Source organism: Rattus norvegicus, chromosome 4 (assembly GCF_036323735.1).
Source record: "Rattus norvegicus strain BN/NHsdMcwi chromosome 4, GRCr8, whole genome shotgun sequence".
In the NCBI taxonomy this organism is placed as follows: Eukaryota; Metazoa; Chordata; class Mammalia; order Rodentia; family Muridae; genus Rattus; species Rattus norvegicus.
The window spans coordinates 57,807,209-57,833,726 of NC_086022.1; the positions used below are offsets into that span (position 1 = coordinate 57,807,209).

The 26,518-nt window shown below is 40.2% G+C and overlaps 2 protein-coding genes across 13 annotated transcripts in view; one reads left to right on the plus strand and one right to left on the minus strand.

The window, feature by feature from the left end:
* The window catches only part of Zfp800 (zinc finger protein 800), a 213,530-nt gene that overhangs the window by 43,420 nt on the left and 143,592 nt on the right, over nt 1-26,518 (minus strand). For 3 of the 12 annotated variants that reach the window (XM_063286482.1, XM_063286486.1, NM_001109225.1), the window contains 2 exons: nt 6,879-7,001; nt 2,247-2,342 (listed from right to left, as the gene is read on the minus strand). In XM_063286482.1, the coding sequence (XP_063142552.1) occupies nt 2,247-2,342; nt 6,879-6,939 (157 nt within the window). In that variant the 5' untranslated portion in view covers nt 6,940-7,001. Of the gene's footprint in view, nt 1-2,246; nt 2,343-6,878; nt 7,002-7,189; nt 7,333-7,437; nt 7,753-7,876; nt 8,019-26,518 lie in introns of those variants that run through there. The other 9 variants (XM_039108103.2, XM_039108108.2, XM_039108106.2 and 6 more) reach the window with 5 other exon arrangements.
* H3f3cl2 (H3 histone, family 3C like 2) lies at nt 8,050-20,777 on the plus strand. The gene is made up of 2 exons (XM_039109050.1): nt 8,050-8,307; nt 20,574-20,777. Exons 1-2 carry the CDS (start codon nt 8,050-8,052, stop codon nt 20,775-20,777), a joined length of 462 nt encoding a protein of 153 aa, XP_038964978.1.

The following is a 26,518-nucleotide window of genomic DNA, read 5'->3' on the forward strand; positions in this document are numbered from 1 at the left end:
GACCATCCATCAGTCCCTTCCCAGCCCCTCTCTCTCTGCCTGTGGAGCGGGAAGCAGCTCTGAACCACTGCTCCAGTGTTATCCATCTGTGCTTCCTGCCATGATGATAATGGACTAGACCTCTGAAACTGCAAACAACTCCAATAAAACCTTACTTCTGTGAGAGTTGTTGTGGTTTCTCTTTACAGCAAGAGAACGCCTTCCAAAATTTAAAAAACACATGAACTTTGTATACATAGCATTCTGAAAAGCATTTTATAAGATAAACCATTTATGAGGTAGCAAACTCTAACTTAATAATACTAATACTAATACTAATAAAGCTTAGTTTATTAATACTGTAATAAACTAAGGCAATATAAAATAACCTTAACTCTAAATTATGAATTCTTTAAAAGAAACCAAATTATACTGCTAAATGAGAAAAACTATTATTCTCATTTTTACTACAAAGAATGAAAAAAATCTGTTTTAAAATTGCTAAAACAAATAGAAATAAACTACTATTCTCTTAGGCAAGAAATATAAACTGCCCCTAACAAGTGAAAGTTATATATGTATTATAGGAGACTCTAACTTACAAATTATTCTGTTAATCAAGGTTGAATATCAACAGTAAAAACAAATACTGAAAGTTAGGTAGACACCTAGCATAAGGATAGGTATGTGACAGGCACTGAAACACTTATTGTAGTAAAGACAACAGACATAAAAGCAATGTCTAAGTCTACAAAATGGTTCTTGGAGGTCAGATAAAAAAATTAATCTGAGGATACCCTATTTCTTTGAATTATAAAGTAAATGTCTAATAACCCCTTTATAATTTTTCATTAAAAACAATTTATGTATTTTATATGAGTGATTGAATGTGTGTGCATATATAGATATATGTGCATGCATACATACATACATATCTCATGCATGAGATCACTGAGGACATGAGAAGAAGCTGTTGGATCCCCTGAAACTAGAGTTACAGGCAACTGTAAGCCACTATGTAGATAAAGAAAACTAAACTTGGGTCTTCTACAAGGGTAATAGGCATTCTTAACCTCTGAACCAACTCTCCAGTCCCTCTTCTGTAAAATTTTAAAACAAATGCTTCAAAAAACTTCCTGCATGGTTTTATATAATCATGCTTTCCTTTAGACCTCAGACATTTTTCATTAAGATAGTAGCTTTAAAATAATGATAAGACCCTACCATTCACTAATCAGGTCCCCATTCATTGTGCTTACTGATGTTTGACTGAACAGTAATATCAGAACATAAATCTATTAAAGACAGATAAAGGAGTTGTAAGAGTTATAGCAATCTGTGATCTCACTGTTAACACAAGAGCTCTAACTTCTCATTGCTTCTATGTAATGAGTAACACCGATTTCAAAGCACTGAACTGTAACTACACAAATATAATATATAGCCAATTCCTATAGTAATCTACAAGAAACAGAAGCTTGGGGTTGGGGATTTAGCTCAGTGGTAGAGCGCTTGCCTAGCAAATGCAAGGCCCTGGGTTTGGTCCCCAGCTCTGAGAAAAAAAAAAAAAAAAAAAAGAAACAGAAGCTTGGGTTTGGACAGGTGGCTCAGAGGTTAAGAGCATTGGCTGTTCTTCCAGAGGACCCAGGTTCAAATCTGAAACACTGACATGGAGGGCCACAACTGTTTGTAACTGCACCCCAAGATATCCAATGCCCTCTTCCAGCTTCTCTGGGCAACAGACATGCATGTGGCACATAGATAAACAGGCAGTCAAAACACTCATACATGTAAAATAAAAATAAAAATAATTTTTAAAAGAGAAACAAAAGCTTAATAAATGTATCTGAAGATATCAAGGTTAGATATGTCTTTTTTCTATCCTATACTCTGCTGAAGATACTGAAAACTCAAGAGTTTGGCAGGAGGTGAACCTCCAAAACAGAAATGATAAGAAAATTAACACAGAATGATATCTCACAAATTGTAATATAATTTACACCAAAGTTTATAAAGAACTAGAATTGAATCTTAAGAAGTAACAGCATTTTATCTTAAACTATAAGAGTTCTCTAAATTAAAAAAAAATTAAAGTAATATTTAGTAAGTAACATTGAAAAAGAATATCTAGACCAAGTCAATGTTGATTCATTTGTCTTAAAAATATGACAACTCAAAATATTCTATAAAGAAAACCAATATACAGGCTTTCTAGAAAGTTTTTAATTACTGTGATTATCTGAAAAATATAACTAAAATGTTCATACCTGATCGAAAGCACTCAATTATTTGCTGAATACCGGATTTGGATGTCTGTACTGGTTGCTGTAACAAAGGAGGATCTCCAGGCTCCAGGATATAAACTACATGAAAGACAAACACAAACCCCAGCCCACACAAAAAAATCAGTAAGTTACTTAAATCACTTACTACTGGATTAAACAATAGTTTGCTCAAATTATGTTAATAATGAGAATACCTCCATATACATTCATATATATAAAATTCATCATCTTTAAAAGACAAATCAAGCAATGGAGGGGAATCCTTAATCATTCCCAATATTAAAGACTCAATCCAGGCCAGTTAGTGGGTCTAACAGCAAATACTGCTTTGGCATCACTCATTACATACTGCTTGCCTCTTTGTTTCCTTAGGTAAGAATTACATTTAACAAAAACTCTTAACTACACACAATAAAGCCTTAAAAATAATCTAATCAAGCACCCTGACCAATCATGAGAATAAAACTCAAACTCAACATCTGAAGAAAGAAAACAGACAAGTATACAAGGCATTCATTGAAGCACTCTGCAATTCAACTGAGAAACATTTCAAATTTCAAAGTCTCTTTATAGGAACCAAACAGGGTATAGACCATGACCTTATTTACATTAATACAGAATATACAGATACAGAAATACATAAATTTAGTTGATATGACCATGTATACAGATGATAAGAGAAAGTTATCTTGGCAGGATACCAACAGAATTGAAAGATCCTGTCAGAGTAGGTTATCAATTTCTAAAACTAAAAATTTCACTTTCGTATCCAGTCATCATTATCACCTCCTTCCCTTGCAAAATTCTCAGATAAGTGGAAAAATAATTAGATCATGTGACACAAGGTAGCTGCAAAAGACAACTGTTTTCTATGAGCTCTCTCAAATAGCAAGTTGTAGTAAAGAAAAACTAACCACTTAATTTTTTATTAGACATATTTTTTTACTTACATTTCAAATGTTATTCCCCTTCCCAGTTTCCTGTCCATAAGCCCCCATCCCATCCCATCCCCCTCCCTCATACCGGTATTCCGCCCATCCATCTCCCTTACTGCCCCCCCATATTCCCCTGCACGGGGTGTCCAACCTTGGCAGGACCAAGGGCTTCCCCTTCTCCTGGTGCCCCAACAAGGCTATTCTCTGCTACATATGCAGTGGGAGCCCTGGGTCAATCAGAACAAAATGTCAAAAAAAAAAAAAAAAAAAAAAAGAAAGAAAGAAAAGAACATAATGTCTACCTAATTAATGTTATCATAAGCCAGTCCATTCTCTTGGTGTGGGGTTTGGGGGGGCAGGCTTCCTTCAATTGGGTGTGCTACTACTGCTCTGCACCTTAGACCTGGATAGCAATTCCAGTTTGGACCGAATAGCTGAGGCTGTTGTGCTGTGCATACAGATGCAGCCTTAGAGTCTCCTTCCTACCAAGTGCTCAGTGCACACAAATAGGAGAACCACATCTCAGAACCTTATATTTCATCAAACAAAAGCTTAAGAAACACTCTAGGTCCATAAACAGAATATACACGGACAACTAACTCAGTTTGAGAATTGACAAGCACTGCAGGAATAAAGAATGTAAGACCCCAGATGCACACTCCCTGCATGCCAACTGTGTGGCTGTTCACTGAGGTATAACTAGGACAGTTAAAGGCTCAGATCCCATCCTCTTCTCTTATCATAGAGCCAACAAAGTTTCCAAAAAATCAAAAACAAAACCTTTGTAGTTATTAAATACTATGTTAAGAACTAATCAAAACCTAGCCTGGGACACAGCAGGTGCTCAGTGAACATCCCGGCAGTGTCAGTGTTCTCATGAACCAACAGCTGCTTTCTTGACACCAAAAACAATCTCTACAAAATGTAAGTCCAACCTGTAGGAGAAACAGCAGCAGGTTTATTAGCAGGCTGTTCGTGGTGAGACAGAAAGATCTCTCTTCAGTAGCTGTATATGATAGCAATTGATAACTATAAAAAATATAATTAGCTACGAAGACTGGAAAAAATCTCAACTGTAAAGAACTAAGGACTGGCTTTATAGGGGGCAAGAAGTAGAGAATAAAGAGAAAGAAATATACAAACAATAAGAGAGAGCTATGTGGAGAAACAGACTCTGTCCAAGAGTTCCTCCTTCAGGTATATACTCCAAAAACCTTTCTGTAATGTAGCAACTTCCACTTCCACATGAGAATACCCAACTTGAGAGCTAGAGCGGTCTCTTACCTACCATCCTCAGACCACTTCCACTACAGCACAGACACCGACGCAGCTTTACCTGGACACATTTACTTAGGAAACATGTCTATGTAGCTCGAATTATTAAAATACACTTTTTCATTTGAAATGTACACAGACATACTTATATATACATACACACATATCTGTTACTTTCTAAACTGTCCTCTTACACAGCCTGCCATCCTTTCCAAGATCAAATGATCAGATCTACTCAGGTTACAAATGTTACAATTATCTCTCCCAACTAAAAACACCCAAACCCTGGGACTAGCTTACTTTGCTCTCTTCCAAGAGCACATACCTATTTTTGTAAAAGTCTCTCCTGCCTTAAAAACAAGTTCCTTAAAGATCTTTCTAACCATGATGTCTAAGATTTGCTTTCTATAAAATAGAAGTTGGAGGAGAAGTTGGAGAGCAGGAAAGGAAACTGTTGGGAAAGGGGGAAGATTATGGAAAACAGACATTCCATGGAATGATAATGATGTGTCTGCATGATGGTGACATCAGATCCTCGTATTTTGAACTTCTGAAAACTTCTATTTAAAAAAAAAAGTTGTTAAAACAAGAATAATGATAAGACTTCTAATAACACTCCTTATTATAAATTGACCAATTCCATCAAGACATAATGGTCTCTTCAGGAATATTCTCATCTCAGGCCTCACCTTCTGTCCATAATCCAAATGACAACAGACCCCTCATGAAAGCCAACTGAAGAATTTCTCAGACACCGCACCCTTATCCGTCCATCTAAGGACAGCTTCATGACTACCATAGCATACCTCTGTCAGGCCTATAAGTGTCCTCTTACTCAGCACATACCTTCCCGGCAGTAATGACAAGAACTAACCTAAAAGTTATCCTAAAAGTCTAGCTTTCCATTGAAATAAAACCCCAAAGCATTTACTTCTAAGGAGTCATATAGTGGTAAGCAGTAACTTTTCATTTTTAATTAATGATATTTAATAAGATTTCTTACTAATGGGGAATAAAAAAGTCAATTCACATTTAAAAATTAAAATCCAGAAAGCATCTTTAAAGGCATTAAATCTCTTAAATGCTTAATTACCAACATGTAAATCATGTTCACAAATTATATTGTTTAAATCTATCTCTTACCACTCAAAAACTCTATGAAGAAAATTATCCTTTTCACCATTTATATCCCTACTGCCTTGGACAATACCTGGCACCTAAGAGATGCTCAATTATAATTTGTTTAAAAAATGAAAAGGCAAACTAGTAAAGACCATTCAACTCCATAATAATGTGAGAAATACATCTTCACCTCAAATATACAAAAAGTGCAGTATAAAAGGTGCTGAAGTTAGATTGGTCAGGGATGAATGACCGAAATGAGGCCCCATCCTTGAGGTACCTGCTTTATTAGGTTAAAGTTGATCCAACCAAATCCAACAGACTTAAGACTGGAGTCAAAGGTCATTGTAACAAAGAGTTTCTTCCCCTTTACTGTTACTGTTTTCTCCTACTCAAAGACAGTAGAGACAAAAATCTAAATACATGAGTGTAATTAAATATTTCAATTAAAGCAAGCCAAAACAGGGGGGGAAAGTTACCAACCCTGGGGACTGTAAAAAGTAGTAAACACCTGTCTTTGAACTAGAATAGAAAAGCCCTTATTTGCAGTTGACTATATGTTTTCAACGATTCCCGTTTTAAGATAAGGCCAATATACAAGTACAATGTCTATCAAATTAAAATTCGCTAATAAATTCTTCAAGGGACTCAAAAACGTTTTAATATCATAAATTTAACTGAATCTGCTCAACGCAATAAATACCTTAAATATTCTAAGTATTCTAAGCAATCTGCAAAAATAAATTCCATCCAAAACATTTAAGATGATTTTTAAATTCAAAGAGCCCAATTTTCCCTACACATTCAATCAACCTTCTTGACCCAAATTAAACTTTTGACTTTGTTTGTTTGGGGGGAGTGGTAAACATTATCCTACGGTTTAAAACACTTCACGGGAAACTTACTCTACTGATAAGCTATTGTCACCAAGATGAATGGTAGTGTCCCAGCACCTATCTTTGCCTCTTTCTTCCATTTTAAACATTCAGAGCATGGAGTAAACCACTAACAAAGCTGCCTTGAAAAAGAAGGGAAAGGAGCTGACCGATCTTGTGGAAATGATTGACGGTGACACTTGTGGCACTTTCTCTAGGGGATCAAGCAAGGGCGATCTCTAGTTTGTACAGGCTTTTGGCATTATGTGAGTAGTTTTACGCTGGGGAAACCGAGTTACTTAGGAAAGACTTCTCAGACACAACACAGAAGACACAGTAGCTCTGGTAGAGGAGAGCAAAGACACTGGGCAAAAACAAAAAAACAAAAAACAAAAAAACGGACTTACCTGGTTCGCAGCATCCGTGATGGTGGTGGTCGGTTTGACAGTATTTGTCCCTCAAAGGCATTTTTAATTAATGGGTGCGACCTATTTTCCTTTCACTGTGAAAAGCTCTTCATTGCGGCTTGGCTGTGGACAGAAGCACAAACCCATCACTGTCCCTGAACTTCTGGAGAGGTTGTGACTGAAATCGCCACAGACCATCCCACCATGCGCTCTCTGCCCTCTCACCCCGGGCCCGCACCTTCCGCTCGGAAAAGAAACCAACGCTCGCCCGGCCTCCAGCCCCACGTCCCCGCACAGGTTCACCGCCCTACCCGGAAACGCAGCGTCCGGCGCGCAGCGCAGCGCAGCGCACGGCGAAGGCCTGGCGGGCTGCGCAGGCGGCTGCGGCCTCGCCGTGCTGGGCGGGCGGGCAGGCGCGCGGAGAGCCTGGCGCGGGACCCGGGGTGCGACGAGGGCCCCTGCGCGGCCAAGGAGCGGCTCGCGCCCTCCCGCCACGCACGTGCGTCCGGGGTCTCCCTGGAGCAGGTCGGGTCCGCGCCGCCAAGTGCGCCCAACTTACTCAACTCCCGGAGCGGCCGGCCGGCCGGCCGCGACACCAGCCGGGCGCACGACGCGGCGGAGGGCCCCACCTGGCGCAGCCCCGGCGCACCGCGTGAAGCCGAGCGGGCTGCGGCCCGGCGCGCTCCCAAAGAGTCCCCTGCGGCGCCGACGCGGAAGCGCCACAGCTCACCACGTCCTCGGGCCGCGGCGGCGGCGGCGGCGGCTCACGGCAGCCCTCCGCGCTCCAGGCCGGCGAGCTGGCGGCGCGCGGGCGCAGGCAGTTGACAGGAGGAACCGCCGGGCGCAGCAGCCGAAGGAGCTGGAACCGGAGCGAGCAGGACTGAGGCGCCCCTCGCCAGGGCAACGGCCGCGCCGAACCCGGCTCCCCTCAGCGCCGCTCCACCTGCAACGGTCCCCCGGGCTTTGGAGAGGGGCGGGGAGCTGCGCGGGTCCCCCACCTGGGGCCTTTCGGGTAGCAGATGCTTCGGGAAACTTTATGGAAGTCAGTCCCGTTCTCTCTTGGCCGCCCCTTCCCGGGACAGCCCGAGCGACCGCCGTGGAGAGGGTAGGAAGGGGGAAGCAGAGAAGTCTCCGGCTGCGACAGGGAGCGACTGACTGACCCCGGACGGAGATGGGGCGAGGGCAGGAAGTGACAAGCTCACGGAGTGGGTGGGGGGAGTGTGGCCGGCACGCCCGGCAGCGCGGCGCGCATGCGCTGGGCGGGCAGCCCCGGTGGGGAGGCGACGCGCGGGGCCGGCCTCGGGGGGAGACTGCGGGGCTGGCGGCGCTGAGGACGGCGGGGGAAGCTGGCGGGCCTGGCTGGCGCGCGCCCGTGCGCCCTCCCGCCCGCGACTGCGGAGCGCCTGCCGGAGGCTGCGTGCGCCCGGAGGTGTGAGAACCGCGGGCGCCTCCTGTCCCGGGCACGCGCCGCTCGCTCAGGCACCAAACTGTTGCTCGTGCTGCTGCGCTTCGGCGGACCCGAACCAGGGAGGGTTGGGGAGGCGAAGGAGGAAAGTAGCGTGAGCCCGAAGACGACTGGATCGGGGAAAGCTGTCCGGTGCTGACTTTCCAGCGGTTATCTAACTGCACCTCCCGGAACTTGGAAAAAGAGAGTCTTCATCAGGCTCTGGGGGAAAAACGATTGGCGAGCGGTTGCAATGTTCTGGTGGTGCAAACCTGGAAGTAAAGTCGGGTCACATGGCTAGCATGCACTTTCCCTCTTTGGCACGAGCATCCAGCTTGGAAAATCCCTGAAGATCGAAGATGACCATCATCTGTCAAATCTGCAAACCTTGAGCTGCTTCTCATATCCAGTAGCTGCTGCCTCCACCTTCTTCCCAACTCTGAGAAGGAATTCTTGCCCTCTCTAACTTCGTTCAAATAGGTGTCAGCTATTGGTAGGGTATTTTAAGAAAGCCCATTTGACCTTTTTATCTTGAGATTAATGAAAACCACAATTATCTAACTTAAGCTTCCAGTTTTGGAGCTTCTGGGAAAAAAAAAGTTTAGGAAGGTAGGCGCTATGTTTGGTATTTTGGTTTTTGAGATGATCTTGCTCTGTAGCTCAGACTTGCCCGTAACTAGCTGAGTAGCCCAGTTTGACCTTGAAATCAGGATTCTCCTGCCTCTGTGCACTTCCCTTCTCAAAGCTGGGGCTACAGGCTGGCCACCACACTCAGCTCTGTTTGTGAAGAGAAAATCACCCAAATCAATTTTCAGAATTCTAAGAAAGTAAACGGATTTGAGTTGTTACTGCAGGACTGTTAAGTGGAATACTTGCATAGGTCTGGGATAGTTGGAGCAGAATAGAATAAACGAGCTTGTTCTCTGTCCCATTGTTAAGAATCACTACCCACATGAAGCAAATGCAGATTATAGGTCAATATGCTATAAATTGCTACTTCTATGTGGTGGTATTATGCAAGCACTAGAAATCTTATTTGGGAGTTGGGGAGATGGCATTGTCAGAAAAGTCAGATCAAGAAGACCTGAGTTTGAACCCAGAACGTATGTTACAAAAAAGTTGGATGTGGCAGTGCACCTGCAATTTCAGTGCTAGGGAGACCAAGACAGAAGAATCTCCGAGGCTTGCCTGAGCTGGCACAACCAAATGGATGAGGTCCAGAGACCCTGTCTCAAACAGTAAATTGGAGAGAAATTGAAGAATACATACAGCATGGACCTTTAACCTATCCACATACACAACATTATCTTGTGTACTATTAGCTGTATGGAATATGCCTAAACCAAAAATATATTTTTGAAATGTGAGAGATGCTATAATTGGAATTATAGATGCTTTTTTCTGAATGAAGCATATGTGATTTTAATAAAAAAATTAAGTCTCTATAATTTATCTTTCAGTGTCCTGTAAATAAAATTAAAACTCTGTTCTTTACAATGACTGTATTATATGAAATGGTATAAAATAATGAAGCACAAAAAAAAAGATACAAAAATATGAGCCACTCAAAATGGCAGTGAAAAAACTGAAAGGAGAGAAAACTACCAGCATTGGGTGATAGCTGAATGGTAAATTTTTAAGTTAAACATTTTTTCAAAGAATATTTTCCTTAATTTGATACAATAAGTGTATTACATGTATAAAAATAAATATAAAATTTTATAAGCCAGGAAAGTGTTATTTGTGAGAATTTTAGTGTTTGCTCACCAGGTACTAGTTTTAAACTTGTTTTATGGAGGATGGAGATTTGGCCAATAGTTAAGAGCACTTGTTGCTCTTACAGAAGATCTGGGCTTGGTTCCCAGCACCCATATGATGACTCACAGCTACAACTCCATGAGACTCTAAGCCCCTTCTGATTTCCAGAAGCACCAGGTTCAAGTAGTGAGCAAAACACTCATGTGCGTATAAATGTTTTTAAGGAAATAGAAATTGCTTTGTAAGTGCAGTGTTACAAATAACACATCATTACCAGAGGGCCCTCAGAATTACAAACATTAAATTATAAATAATCTGAAAAACACAGACAAAATTGAGATATGAATAGAACAGCTACCAAACATTGAGTTTTTAAAATGAAAATAAACCATGGAGATAACCCAGTAAACCTTACTTTATACCTGAGAAAACAGAGACCCAGAAATATCGAGTGACTAGCAAAAGCTGCTTTCCAGACCTAGGTGGCTTCCTACTATAATGATGGTACTAACATCTAAGATGCCTTTCATCCTTTAAAAGGTGTTTTCATTTCAATCCCATCAGCTGCCCAATGATGTTTCTCTCTTCTCCCACTCTATAGGTGGTAAAACTGAAGCCAAAAAAACTAAATTTGCAACTGGCAGACAGTTGAGCCAACATCTGAAACATTTTAACTAAGAAACTCATGAAATTAGCTGGGAACAATGACATGGGGTGTGAAAGATGAACCAGTAAATCCTGCCAGCTGCGAATGGTAGGTTGTGTCACCATACTCTGTATACAGTGAACATGGTGACATCAGGAAGGAGGAGGAGGAGTTCAAGGCCATTCTTGTCTACATAGCAATTTGATCCCAACCTGAGCTACATGAGATGCTGTCACAACAAAACAAAACTAGCGTGTCTGTACATGAAGTCAAAATGGAGTTGCTAAATCACAAGAACTGAAATTTCATGATGCTCCAGAACTTAAAGAAAGTTTGGATATCTAGAATTATCACCTGTGTTTATAAACATTGTTCAACAAACCATTCCAGGCAACCTAGGCAAACAGGTTAATGCTTGTTAAGGCTTGAATGTAAAATATACCCCACAGGTCCGTATGGTGAACTCTTTTTCCCAAGCCGGTGACACCATTTTGGGAAGTGTGGAAATTTTGGCATTCAAGGCCTGTCTTGGAGGAAGATCACTGGGGACAAGACACTGGTCTCGGGTCCCCTTCTCAGTGTGTTCTTCCTGGCTACCATGAGATGAACAGTTCTGACATATGATTTTGCTACTGTGTTGGTCTGATTCCCTTTGGGTCCAGAGCCGACAAAGCCAAGATGTGGAAACCTCTGAAAACATGAGCCACAGGCTCTGAATGTTTTAAGTCATATCAGATATTTGTTCACAGCAATGAATGGTCTGGCTAACAAATTGTTATGGCCTTACCTTTTCTGAGATAGAACCTCACTGGCTGAAACTGGTATTCTTTCTTAAATGTCTAAAAGTACATGCTATTGAACAGCCCTAGTTCCTACTTTATGATTTAAAGTTCCTCTTTGCTAGTGTCAGTGTTAGAGACTAACATGCATTTACACATATAATTACTGCATACCAAGCCACCACTGGAGCATCAAGCCATTGTAGATGCTCTCAGTTTGTAGATCAGTAATTTGGGCTGGTGTTGTCTGAGTCACCCATCTGGAAGCTTGACTGAATGCATCACATAGCTGGCAGCTACTGCTGTCTGATGACTGGAATCCCCTCAGTGTAGCCTTTCATCCTTAAGGTGAGTAGCTTGGAGTTCCTCATGCAGTAACAGCATGCCAAGCAGTCTAGTGAGAGCCGTAGGACCTCTAAGTTGCATCATATCCACCACATGCCTTTAGTCAAAACAGGTCAAAAGTCCAGCACTCGTATGTTAAATTCCCACTAGCCATATGAGCGTGTCTCTGTTTCCAACATCTTTTTTTTTTTTTAATGACTCGTTCTGATTGGTGAGATGAAACCTCAGTAGTTTGTATTTATATTACCATGGCAACTGTGAATGTTCTTTGTGGATTAGCCATCTCATTTCTGCTTTTAGAAGTATATTCATTCTGTTTTTCCATTAATTAACTGGATTATTTGGGTTTGGGCTTTAGGGGGATTATTGTTTATGTATTCTAAACACTAGTCCTCCCCATCAGATATATATAGCTGTAAAAGATTTCTTTTTCAATAACACAGCTATCTCCACTCTGTTCATTGTTTCTTGTTGAACAGAGGTGGTTTCATTTTTTTTTATGTAATCCTATCGGAATTATTTCCTCGGGCTTTGGATCCCTTCTCAGAAAGGTTTTGTCTATCCTTGCACCTTGAAATGTTTTCCTCTGGCAGTTTGATAGTTTCAGATCTTTCATCTAAAGATCTGTCCCATATTTGAGCTTATTTTCTGTACATAGTGAAAAATAAGGATTTAGCTTCATTCATGGATATCTAGATCATCTATTAAAATCGCTATGGAAGTTCCACAAAAACTAAATATGTAGCTATCATCTGATCCAACTCCACCATTCTTGGAAATATATACAAAGGAATCATAAGCCAGCATATAACAGAGACACCTGTTCACCATGTTTCTCATGATACTGGTCATGATAACTAAGTTATGAAATCGGCCTAGATGTCCATCAACAGATGGGTGAAGAAAATGTGCATAAAAAAAAAGGGAATGTTATTTACCTTTAAAGAATGAAATGACAGTTGAAGACTAAAATGAGTAGAACTGGAGATCATCATGTGAAATGAGCCAGATTTATTCAAATAGCACATGTTTTCTTAGGTGTATAATCTAGATTTAAATATATACATACACAGAGATAGGTATATAGTTAAAAAGATAGGCAGACAGACAGAGAGACAGACAGACAGACAGGGAAGAAGTCCTAAAGAAAAGGGACTGGGGAAATGAGAGGAAAACCTAATATAACATGATAAAAGCAGAAGAGGGAAGGAGGATGAGGAAGGCAATAGAGATGAACAAGAATAAAGTTTAATATATTTATGAACATACCATAGTGAGGCATTGCTTTCATATGATAACATTACAGAAGAATAAATGCACATTCTCCACTCTCACACTGCTGCTGTGCTTATCTGCCACCTGAGGACCCCTGGTCCTGAGCACCACCCCCAGGTAGTCGCCCCCACCCCTGTGCCCGAGTGCCATGCATCCTCAGCTTCTCCAAATAGGAACCCTCAACTCTGCTGCAGTCCACCCCTGCACACCTCCCCCGGGTAACACCACTTATTCCTGCTTGGACTCTGTGCCCTGACCTAAACACCACCTATAAAAACTCTGAGCTTCAACAGACTTCTGAGGATCTGCAGCAAGAACCTTCTAACTACAGAGAGTTTGCTCTTGTGCTCACAGACTGTACCCAGCTCTAGGTGGATAGCTTCTCATTCCATATGTGCACATCAACATTGAGTGGCCCCAAGACTGAATCCCAAGCACCATTCAGCTGGTCCATAATCTGACACTTCATAACAGGAAAGATCCACTCAACAAAGGCAGGACAGATGAACTAGTGACCTAACTCCAGAAGTCTAACTCTCATCACAAAAACAGAATATGAATAACTAAAACAGTGTATCCTCCTAAAAAAAAAGTAGTACTCCTGTAGTAATGTCCCAAAGAAAAGCAAATTAGATGATTCATTAGTCCATGGTTTCAAAGTAGCAATTATAAATATATTCAAGAAACTCAAAGAGGACATGGTTGAGTGCTGGAGTGAACACAAAATGATATGAAAATAAAATTTAATAAAAGAATTTTTGATGGAAAGACTAAAATAAAATTTGAAAAATTTAATAAGTCAGAAAGCTCAGTAGAGAAATTCACTAACAGAATGACCCAAGTGGTCGATTAAATATGAGGACTTGGAGAAAAGGCAGAGGAATTGGATCACTCATTCAAAGAAAATGATAAATTGAAAAAAATGGAGTGTGTAGAAACTCTAGGATGTTAGAAAAAGAATTAATGAAGAAGGGACCCAGATTATGTCAAAGACAAAATATTTTCAACAAAATCATAGAAGAAAAGTTCTCAAATCTCTAAAGAAAGAGTTACATGTCAAGACTCAAAATGTATACAGGACACCAAATAGAAACTTCACACATAGAGTAGCCAAAACATTAAATGGAAAGAACAAAAGGAGACATAGAAAGCTGCAAGACCTAAAGATAAAGTCACATCATCAATATAGCAGCTGGGTTTTTTTAAATGCATCTCTAATAGAATTTTAAAGCAAGGGACCTTTGATTGATGTTCTACACACTGAAAGACCACAGATGCCATCCAGACTCCTATACCCAGCAAAATTATCAGTCATAATGGAGAAATAAAACTTCCCACGATTAAAACACATTAAAGGAATTTATGCCCACTAAGTCAGCTCTATAAAGGATACTGAAAACATTAGTTGGGTCTGAAGAGAGCGATAAATAAACCCAAAAGGGTATTAAGGAACGAAAACCAATCCTAGACCCATTAATCAAAAGAGGTCTAAGAAAATAACACAAAACAGAATAACAAGAATTAACACATTGTTCAGTGATAACACTAATGGTCTCATACCCAATTATGTTGAGACCCACCAGGTTGGGGGGCGGGGACTAACATTGGATTGGAATACAGAACTCATCTTTTTGTTCCCAAACAAAACACACCTCACCATCATGACAGGCTAGACACCACCTTAGGGTAAAATGATGGAGGAAAAGAGTATACCAAGCAAATAAGTATAACTATTCTAATATCTGACAAGACAGACTTCAAACCAAACCAAGAAGAAATAAGGAGGGTCACTTTATACTGATTAAAGAAAAAAATCATGAGGATATTAAAGTTTAAAATATAGATGAATCAAACATAAGTACCAAATTTTATTTTAAAAAATTCTATTAGATCTAAAAATCATAGATTATACCAAAGCCAGTGACAGTGGGTGGTTTCTATAACTCATCCTCACTAATAAGTAATCTGGGGGAAAACATTGGAGTTATTTCATTATAAATGAAATGGCTCGGGCATTAACAGAATATTCCACCCAAATGCTAGAAGTATATTCTCATCAGCCATGGAACTTTCTCAAAAATTGACAAAGTGTTAGGAGTCAAAACAAGTCTCAACAAATACAGGAAAGCTTAAGTAATTTGCATTCTATCTGATCACAGAAGAAAGCTGGATAGCAACAGCAATAAAAAGGCACCCAAACTCACGGAGATTGAGCGATATTCTACTGAATGATAATTGGATCAAATAAAAAATAAGAATTTTTCATTGATAAAACAATGCATGCAATATATTAGATCACAGTTTCCCCTCCAACTCCTCCCACACCATCCCCACCCACCACCCAACTGCACTCCTCTCCCTCCTCAAAAAGAATAACAGATTTTAAAAAAGCTACAAACATGCACACTTATACACAAAACAAAATACATAAGAAAACATAAATCAGACTCTTAATATACAATAAATAGGCCATTATGACAAGGAATGCCCAAATAAAGCAATATAATACTAGAAAAGGTCCACAAAATACCATTGAATTCATTTTCTTTTGAATGAATCTCTCCTGGGCCTGGGATCTAACCTTAGCTGTGGTTAACTTACCCAGAAAGACGCGATTGGAGAAAACTAATGGTTTTTGGGGTTTTGTTGTTGTTGTTTTGTTGTAAGCAGATGTCAATTGAAGATAGCTTCTTGGTTATGTATGGCAGCTCTTGTCCACTCCCCACCTCTCAGAGCTTGAACCTCATCTGGCTTGAACCTGTGCGGGCCCTGTCCATGCTGCCAGGTTCTGTTGGTTGATATGTGAATCATTCCTGTTGTATCTGGAAAACACCGTTTCCTTGGCGTTACCCATCTCCTCTGGCTCTTCTGATCTCTCTGCCTCCTCTTCTGCATAGCTCCCTGATCCCTGAGGGGAAGGACTAGATGCAGATATCCCATTCAGGACTAAGTATCCCAAAGTCCCTTACTCTCTGCACATTGTCCAGATATGTGACTATGTCCGATTCCATCTATGCAAGAGGACGCTTTTCTGAGGGTAGCTGAATTAAGCACTGATCTATGAGTCTAGCAGAATGTCACTTTATTGCTATGTTCCTCTAGCAGAACAATAGTATTTGGTTTTCCCCTAGGCCCATGGCCTACATATAGTTCCGGGTTCCCAGCCGCACAAGCAGGCATGGGGGTCCCTCTTATGTAGTGGGCCTTAGATTCAGAGTGTTTGGTTTCCTCCACACACTTGTGTCACTGTTGCACCAGCACATCTTGTAAGCAAGTCACCGTAGTAGATCGTAGGAGTTGTACATTGGTTGATGATTACCTTTTCCTCCTGTAGTGTGCAAAGGAAATTCCAGCATCACGAACACGTCAGTAGGGTAAAGCCTCTAGAGTCTCTGTGTTCCATGAGATATGTGTTATTAGAAGGAAATGTTTTAATTTCTTGACATGAATGAAAGTGAAAGCACAACAAACCAAAATCTGTGAGATACAGACAGTCCTCAGAAGAAACTCTGCAGGCCTAACTGCCTAGATCTCATAATGATGCATGTGTAAAGACCTTGTTAAAAATAAAAACAAGTACCAAAACATGTAGATGGGGAGGAATCAAAGTAGGGCTGAAATTGGTGAAAATTTAAAAAAAAATTACAAGGAATGAATGAGACAAATTGTACCTTTGATTTCAAAGAAAGTTAACTAAATTTTAGCCAAAATAAAAGAAAGGAAATATCCAAATTAATGAAATTAGAAAAGAAAAGGGAGAGATTACAAAACCATTTCTCAAACTCCTGAGCTACAAGAATTTCACACCGTACAGCAGACACTGAGGGAATACTGAGAATCATGAGAATAAACTTACAAAAACTGTTCTACTGAGCTGGAAAGTCTAAAAGAAATGGATGGATGTATAGATGTATATGACCTACCAAGTTAAATAAAGATCAAAAAATAATTTGAACAGATACACCCAACAAGATAGGAGCAGTATTCCTGTTTCTCCTCCTGGGCTACCTCACCAGGCCTGATATGAGGGTTAGTGCCTTCTTGTGTGTTGTGATGCCATGTTTGGTTGACATCCTTGAGAGCCATGCTCTGTTCTGAAGGGAAATGGAGGAGGAGTGGATCTAAGGGAAAGGGGAGGGGAAGATTGGAAGGAGTGGAGGGAAGGGAGGATGCTGATAAAGACTCCCTCAAACAGACCATACTTCTTTTGTGACCATAGTAACAAAAATTCTCAATAGGTTGACCAATGGAAAAGAACTGAAGACCCAGAAATAAAACCACACACGCACACTTGATCTATAAAAAAGAAGCCAAAAATATACAGTGGGGGGAAAGGTATCTTCAATAAATGGTGCTGGTCTGACTGTCTGTCTGTATGTAGAAAAATGAATATAGACCCATATTTGTCACCATGCATGAAGCTCAAGTCCAAGTGGATCAAGGACCTCAACATAAAACTAGATATACTGAATCTAGTTGAAGAGAAAGTGGGAAAGAGCCTTGAACTCATTGGCTCTGGGGGAAATTTCCTAAACAGAACTCTAATGGCTCACGTTCAAAGATCAAAAATTGACAAATGGGACCTCATGAAACTGGAAAGCTTCTGTAAGGCAAAGGACAAAGTCAATAAGACAAATCGGCATCCTACAGATTGGGAAAAAAATCTTTACCTACCTCACATCTGATAGAGGGCTAATATCCAAAATATATAAAGAACTCAAGGGGGTTGGGGATTTGGCTCAGCAGTAGAGCGCTTGCCTAGCAAGCGCAAGGCCCTGGGTTCGGTCCCCATCTCCAGAAAAAAAAAAAAAAAAAGAAAAAGAAAAGAAAAGAAAAAGAAAAAAAAGAATTCAAGAAGTTAACCACCAAAAACCCAAACAGCCCAATCAAAAAATGGGGTATAGAATTAAACCAAAAATTCACAGCAGAGGAATCTTGAATGGCTGAGAAGCACCTAAAGAAATGTTCAAAGTCTTTAGTGATCAGAGAAATGCAAGTCAAAATGACCCTGAAGTCTTCACCACCTTATATCAGTCAGAATGGCTAAGAATAAAACCTTAGGTGATAACACATGTTGACAAGAATGTGGAGAAAGAGGAACACTCCTCCATTGCTGGTGGGATTGCAAACTGGTACAACCACTCTGGAAATCAATTTGGAGGTTCCTCAGAAAATTGGAAATAGACCCAAAGACCTAAAGACCCAGCAATACCACTCTTGGGAATATACCCAAAAGATGCCCCACCATGCCACAGAGGCACATGTTCCACTATGTTCATAGTACCGTTGTTTGTGATAGCCAGAAGCTGGAAACAACCCAGATGTCCCATGACAGAAGAATGGATGCGGAAAATGTGGTTCATTTATACAATGGAATACTACTCAGCTGTTAAGAACGAGGACATCCTGAATTTTGCAGGCAAATAGATGGAACTAGAAAATATCATCCTTAGTGAGGTAAGTCAGACCCAAAAGGACATGAACAGTATGTTCTCCCTAATAAGTGAATATTGCCAAAAAAAAAAAAAAGTACAGAATACCCAAGATAGAGTTCACAGAACTCAAAAAGGTCAAAAAGCTGAAGGGCCTAAGTGAGTATACCTCAGTCCCACTTGGGAGGGAGAAGAAAACAACCACAGGGGGGAGAGGGAGGGAGGGAGGGAGGAAGGATGGGAGTGGAGAGAGAGGGGAACATGGTCTGGTATTGGGTGGGGGAAAACAACTGGAACCCTGAGGGCCAGCAGAAAGAATGGGGAAACAGGCAACCTCAGGAGGAAGGAGATTTGGAGGACCCTCTAGAATGTACCAGAGACCTGGGAAGTGAGAGACCCTCGGACTCAAAGGGGGAACCCTAGATGAAATGCCCTACAGTGGAGAGAGGGAACTTATTGAACCCACCTCCAGCACAAAGACAGGGCATCAAGTGAGGGATGGGGTTGCTATCCCACAGTCAAAGCTCTGACCCATAATTATTCCCGTCTGAAAGAAATGCAGGAATGGAAATGAAGGAAGAGACTGAGGAAAAGAAGGCCCAAAGTGACATCCAGCTCAAGGGGAAGCCCCAAGACCTGACACTATTACTAAGGCTATGGGGCATTCACAAAAGGGGACCTATCATGACTGCCTCTGAAAGACCCAACAAGCAGCTGAGAGAGTCAGATGCAGATATGTGCACCCAACCCATGGACAGAAGCTGCTGACTCCTCTGGTTGAATTAGGGGAAGCTGGAAGAAGCTGAGGAGGAAGGCAACCCTGTAGGAGGACCAGCAGTCTCAATTAACCTGGACCCCCAGGATCTCTCAGACTGGATCACCAGCCAGGCAGCATACACCAGCTGAGATGAGGCCTCCAACACATATACAGCAGAGGACTCCTGTCTGGGTTCAGTCAGAGAAGATGCACCCAACCCTCAAGAGACTGGAGGCCCGAGGAAGTTTAAAGGTCTGGTGGGGTGAGTGGGATGGAGACATCCTTGTGGAGACATGGGGGGGAGGGCAGGAAGGAGGTGTGGAATGTGGAACAGTCGCTAGGGGGTGAACTGGGAAGGGAATAAAATATGGAGTTGTTAAAAAAAATTAATACATCAAAAAGATCATCTATCACATCTGAGCTTTATTACAGAAATGAATGTTGATTCAACATATGTAATGCAATAAATCACATAAAAGGATTCATGGGCACAAACCACATGCTCATCTCATTAGATACAGGAAAGCCTAGAATGAAACCCAGCATCCTTTCATGGTAAAGGACTCTAGAGAATCTAGAATATGTAGAATATAGTGATACATATCAACAAAAAAGGCAATGTGTAACAAGCCCACAACCAACATCATACTAAATGGAGAAAAACGTGAAATATTTCCACTAAAATTCAGAACCAGACAAGGACAACCATTCTGCCCACTCCGGTTCAATATAGTGCTTGAAGTCTTGGCTAAAGCAGTAAGCCAAGTGAAGAAAACATAAAGGGATACAGATAGGAAAATAAGAAGTTAACTTTTTTTTTTGGTTCTTTTTTTTCGGAGCTGGGGACCCAGAAGTTAACTTTTTTTATTTTACTGATATTATTCTACACATTAAAGCCTACCAGAAAACTTCTGCATCTGATAAACACATTCAGCAAAGTAGCCGTATAAAAGTTACTAAAAAGTCAATAGGCTTTCTACATACAAACAAAAAAAATGTATCAAAAAAGAAATCAAGGAAACAATTCCATGCACAATAGACTTTAAAAGTCTAGCCAAGCTCATACAAAGCAGACTGCCGGCAAATCCACTTGTGGCAAAACACCCAGAAAACAACTGGCTACAAAAACCGCTCACAAGAGTACGACCTCTACTGGAGGGGTAAAGAAACCTCATCATTACAGGCCTGGTACTGTAGCACTCCGAGAAATCAGACGCTATCAGAAGTCCACTGAACTGATTCGCACGCTCCCCTTTCAGCGTCTGGTGCGAGAAATTGCTCAGAACTTCAAAACAGACCTGCGCTTCCAGAGGGCAGCTATTGGTGCTTTGCAGAAGGCAAGTGAGGCCCATCTGGTTGGCCTTTTTGAAGATACCAGCCTGTGTGCTATCCATGCCAAACGTGTAACAATTATGCCAAAAGACATCCAGCTAGCACACCACACACGCGGAGAACGTGCTTAAGAGTCTATGAGGGGAAACATTTCATTCTCAAAAAAAAAAAAAAAAAGTCTTCCTCTTGTTCCTATTATCAGTAGTTCTGAATGTTAGATAATTTTTCCATGGAGTCAAAGGTACCTAAAAGTCTATGATTGCGGGTAGAAACATAGGGGACAGAATCAGGTATTGGCAGTTTCTCCACATTCATTTGTGTGTGAATTTTTAATATAAATGCAAGATGTAAAACATTAATGCAAGCAAAGTGTTTCAGTGAACTCATTTCAACAGTTCAACTTCATAACAATTATAAATAAACCTGTAAAAAATTTTTGGAAAAAAATTAGCCAAAGAAGTAAATTATTTGTGTAATAGAAACTTTAAGGCATTGATGAAAAAAATAAAGATACCAGACAATGGAAAGATCTCCCAAGCTCATGGATTGGTAAGATTAATTTGGTGAAAAAAATGGAATCTACAGATTCAACATAATCCCCATCAAAATTCCAATGCAGTTCTTCCCAGGAATTGAAAAAAATCTGAAATTTAATATTGAAGTCAAAAAAATCCCTGCTGGCTAAATTAATTCTGAACAGTTAAGGCACTGGTGGGGGCTCTGCTATTCCATACTTCAAATTATACCACAGAGCCTTGGTAATGAATATACAACGCTGGAATAAAAATAGACACATTGATCAATAGAATTGATCACACACATTAGATTAGAGTAGAATTAAGGATACAAATATAACACCACATACCTAAGGCCATCTGATTTTTTTTTTGAAAAGGCCCAAAATATACACTAAAAAGAAAAGAGCTTCAAAAAGAAACTTTCTGGTCAAACCAGCAACATGGAGAAGAATGAGACAGTATCCTTACCTCTCACCTTGAAACTCAATTCCAAATAGATAAGGACCTCAACATAAGGCATACAACACAAATCTGACAAATGAGAAAGTAGGGGACACACTTCAACTTACAAACGTAAGAAATTACTTCCTGAATAGGACCCTAATAGTACAGGCATTGAGACCAACAATTGATAAGTGGGACCCATGAAACTGAGACCTTATAACAAAAGACACCATTATTTAAGTGAAGGTATGACAGAGAGAGTAAAAATTCTTTACCAGCTACACAGCTGACGAAAATGTATCTAAAATATAAAGAAAACGGAAATAGGGCACGGAACCAAACAGTTCTCAAAGAAAAACAAATGACTGGAGTATTTTGAATATTCAAAATCCTTACCCATCAGAAAATAAAAATTAAAACCACTTTGGCAGTTCTGCCAAGAAAGCAGATAGACTAAGTGTAGATCATCACCCTGTCTCTTCTCTCCTCCAAATCTAATTCCCCAGTCCCAACCCTAACTGTGTAGCAGACCACCTCCTACAGTCTCCCCATCCTCCTAGAGTAAAAGCTAAATATAAACAACAAAAAGCTTACAAACTCATGGAGACCGAACAGCTCCCTACAAAATGGATCAAGACAGAAATTAAGAAAGACTTTCTAGAATTAAATGAAAATGGATATCCAATATATTCAAACTTACAGCTTACAGTGAAAGCAATTCCGAGTCAAATTCATACCACTAAGTGCCTACATTTAAAAAAAAATGGAGAGATCTAATACTAGCAACTTAACAACACATCTGAAAGCTCTAGAAAAAAAATCACACCCAAAATGAGTAGATGGCAAAAATTAAACTCAGAGGTGAAATCAATAAAATAGAAACAAAACCACAAAGAATCAATGGAGTTGATTCTTTAAGACTATAATATTGTAAACCCTTACCAAATAAAAGGTCGAGAAAGAGAGAGAACTCAAATTAACAAAATTAGAAATGAAAAGAGGCCATAACAACAGTCAGTGAGGAAATCCACAGAATCAAAAGGGCGTACTTTAAAACCTAAATTTCACCAAATGGAAAATCTAAAAAAATAAATAAAATTTTCTCAATATATAACATTTGGCAAAGTTAAATCAAGTTCAGAAAAGTAATTTGAAGAGACCTATACCATTAGTGAAATAGAAGCAGTCATTAAAATTCTTCCAACCAAAAAAGCACAGGACCGTGTGGCTTTAGCACAAGATTTTAAGACTTTCAAAATAGAATTAATTACAATACTCCTCACATTATTCCATAAAACTGAAACAGTAGGATTATTATCAAACTTGTTTTATAAGGCCAGGGTTACCCTGATACCCAAACTATATAAAGATCCAAAAAAGAAAATTACAGACCAACTTTTCTGTAAATTTCCCCCAATTTACAGCAAGCCTAAAACCAACACCAAATTAAATGGAGAGAAATTCAAAGCAAGTCCACTAAAATCAGGGATCAGGGAACATGGTGGAAGAGGGGGCAGAAAGAGGGTAAGAGTCAAAGTGGATGGAGGAGAGCAAGAAGACGAGACCCTCTAAATCATCATGATCCCTGATCTTTAAGGAAGAGACCCTTGAGAGGCTACCCAGGCTCCAGCAGATGGCCCTGTGTCTACATACATACTGGGAGCAGCTAGTGTACTTAGGGGAGTTCTAAAGAAAAATACATAAAATTGGGAGAGAAAATAGTGGTTGTGGGTTATCAGAGATATGGGAGAAGGGAACAGTGAATAGATTTAATCAAAATACATCATATGCATGTAAGAAATTCATAAGCATTTTTTAAAAATTGAAAATTGTTACAATGGAATTTTTTACAAGTATATCTACCATTATCTACTCATGATATGTAATGATAAATTCATCACCAAATTCAGACATTATGCAAAACACTTTACATTTTTCCTCCCAAACCCCACAATAATACTGGGTTGGATATTATCCATTTTACAAATAGAAACCATGTCTGAGCTAGCATTAAATCCCAAGTTCAGAGGCAAAAGTTTCCTGTAATCTGTCAGTTTCTAAAATTTTAGCTACAGCTCAAACTTGCCCTTGGAGCCAATAAGCAGTGTTTTTTAACTGCCCGTGAAACAGATTATGTGGACTTCCCCAAGCATCTCAAAATAAACACAGCCAGAACTGAATTTATCTTCCCACCAAACCTGTTCTCCCCCTTCCATGTTTTAATAGCAGTGCTGTTATCCAGTCAGCCACTTGAGGCAGAATCTAGACTCCAGGGAGCACTGGAAGGCCGCAAAGCAATCAATATTACAGATACAGGATCTCTCTTCTACTAATCCCTGACATCTAATGTGCAAAGAACCATAAGCTTTTGGTTATAACAGTAAGTTTCCTGCCCAAATATGCACCATCAATCTTTGTTTTACCCAAACTTCATTTCTAGGCCACTGCAATGAAAACCTCTTTGATCTGCTAACCACCAGTCACTGGAATACTTCACCATGTAACGTACACAACTACAGACCAAAAGGAGTCTAATGTTACTGCCCGATTTCTTTTTTAAGACAGGATCTCAGAATGTATCCCAGGGCAGCTTCCAATTCACCATCCTCTTGCCTTGGGCTCCTGAGTGCTGTAATTAAGCCTGGCTTCGAAATCCGTTTTGACTGCCAACTGCATACATATTTAAGGCAGATATTGACAAGAAGCATTCGTTGAAAACAGTAATTGTTTTGAAGGCAATAAAGCTTGGATCTATCTCCATCACAAGTTTTCGGGATGGTTATGGAGTTTGTTTGTTTGTTTGTTTGTTTGTTTGTTTGTTTGTTGTTCTAAGTAGGTGAGAACTTTTCTTGAGCTCCAGTGACCTACACTAATTTTAGGGTTGTGTGAAATCAGAAAAGCTTGACCATCGGACACACTGCAGAACAGTGTCTAAATGAGGGTTCACCATCTAGTCCCTGAGCTTCACATGCTCTAGCTTCCCAATGCACTAGCTTTCTTATCCATTGAAGAACTCAGAGTAAATACTAAACTGGGTAGGAAAAGAAGGTGGGATACAGAAAATTTTAAAGGACAAAAAAAAAATGATAGAGGTATTAGTTATGTGAGTGCATCTGCCCAGATTGTACCATTAATTTTCAACGTGTGCACATTTACAACAATAAATAAGTGGGGCCTTACAAGATTGAAAAACTGTATGGCAAAGAACACCGTTATTCAAACAAAATGGCAGGTTACAGAACGGAGAAAAGATATTTCACTAATTACATATCTGATAGAGAGCTAATATCCAAAATATATAAAGAACTCAAAAAACTGGACATCAAGAAAACAACCTAATTAGAAAATAGGGTACAGATCTAAATAGGATCCTCAAAAGAGCAAAGAAAAATAGATGAGAAGCACCTAAAGAAATGTTCCAGATCCTTAGTCATCAGGGAAATACAAGTGAAAACCACTTTGAGATTTCATATTATGCCAGTCAGAATAGCCAAGATCAATAAAACAAATGGGCCCGTGCTGGCAAGGATGTGGAGTAAGACAAACAAATATTCATCCATTGTTGTTGGGAGTGCAAACTTGTATAGGCACTGAGGAAATCCACAGTTTATAATGCTAGGAATAGATCTACCTAAAGATTCTTCTATACCACTGTTGGACAGATACCCAAAGAACTCTTCATCCCACCACAAAGACACTTGCTCAAGCATGTTCATGGCTGCTCTATTTATAATAGCCAGAAGCTGAAAACAACTTAGATATCCATCAACAAGATGAATAGACAAAGAAAAGGTGGAATGAATATAAGTCAGCTGTTTAAAAGTGAAATACACAGATATGGATAGAGCAAATGAAAAATTAGTCTATCCTGAATAAGGATAACCCAGCCATTAAAAAGACAAATATGTTATGTATTTGCTTATATGTAGATATTAGCTGTTACGTCTTCAATGAATACGCTACAATCTGTATAACCACGAGGATAGATGTAAGGTAAGGGAATGTGAGAGATGTGTGGATCTTCCTAGGAAGGGGAAATCAAATAGTTATAGACAGATTGGGAGAGGAACAAGAGGATCAGACAGGGAGGAGAAGGAGATGGGGGGGCAAGAATGGTAACACAGGAAGGGACAGCTAAAACTAAGGGCCATTTGAGAGGTTATATAAAAACTAATAGAGTAGAATATTACTAAAATATATACATGTATGAAAACAATCTAAGTGAAATTACCAAATAACAGGAAATATCTCAACACCAAATGAAGCCTTCAGTGCTGGGAATGAGTTACAACTATTAAGGTTGTTGGTCAAAGGGGTCCCTTGGGAACCCCCAAACAACCAAAGGCATTGCCAAGGCTATTGGTTGCCCATGACGAAGTGACAGTAAGGTCTTATTGCTGAATACAACACTTACACAACTCATTGAGCACAGAGAAGTCAAGCTGGTGACTATATAGAGTCTTCACCCCTATAAACTAGTGTTCATGCTACTGGACCATAGCTACCTACATGCTACCAAAGGTAAACACAAGCCCTACAATAGTGGCACAGGGTTTATGGAAGTAACCACTATCTGATTAGATTTAAGGCCCATTCCATGAGGTGGAACCCATCTCTAACACTGGCAAGATGGCCAAGAACCTGAGACCAGACAGACCAGGGACCTAGGGGAAAACTAAACACTATTTTCTGCTAAAGGAACGTTGCCATACAATGATTCCTAATGACATCCCACTGTACTCGTAGACCAGTGCCAAGGTCAACTATCATCGAAAAAGCATCCTTCTGTAGTAGACAGGAGCAAACACAGACACCCATGGTCAGACCATGAGCAAAGAGCGAGAGACCTTGGTACACTCAGTCCCACATGAAATGTCTCCAACAGATCCCTCCTCTCAGGTGTCAGGAAA

Coding starts and splice junctions, on each gene's coding strand:
- H3f3cl2 (XM_039109050.1), top strand. CDS start 8,050: ATGGGGCGAGGGCAGGAAGTGACAAGCTCACGGAGTGGGTGGGGGGAG. Junction 8,308..20,573: donor GAGGCTGCGTGCGCCCGGAG/GTGTGAGAACCG, acceptor CTCCCCTTTCAG/CGTCTGGTGCGAGAAATTGC.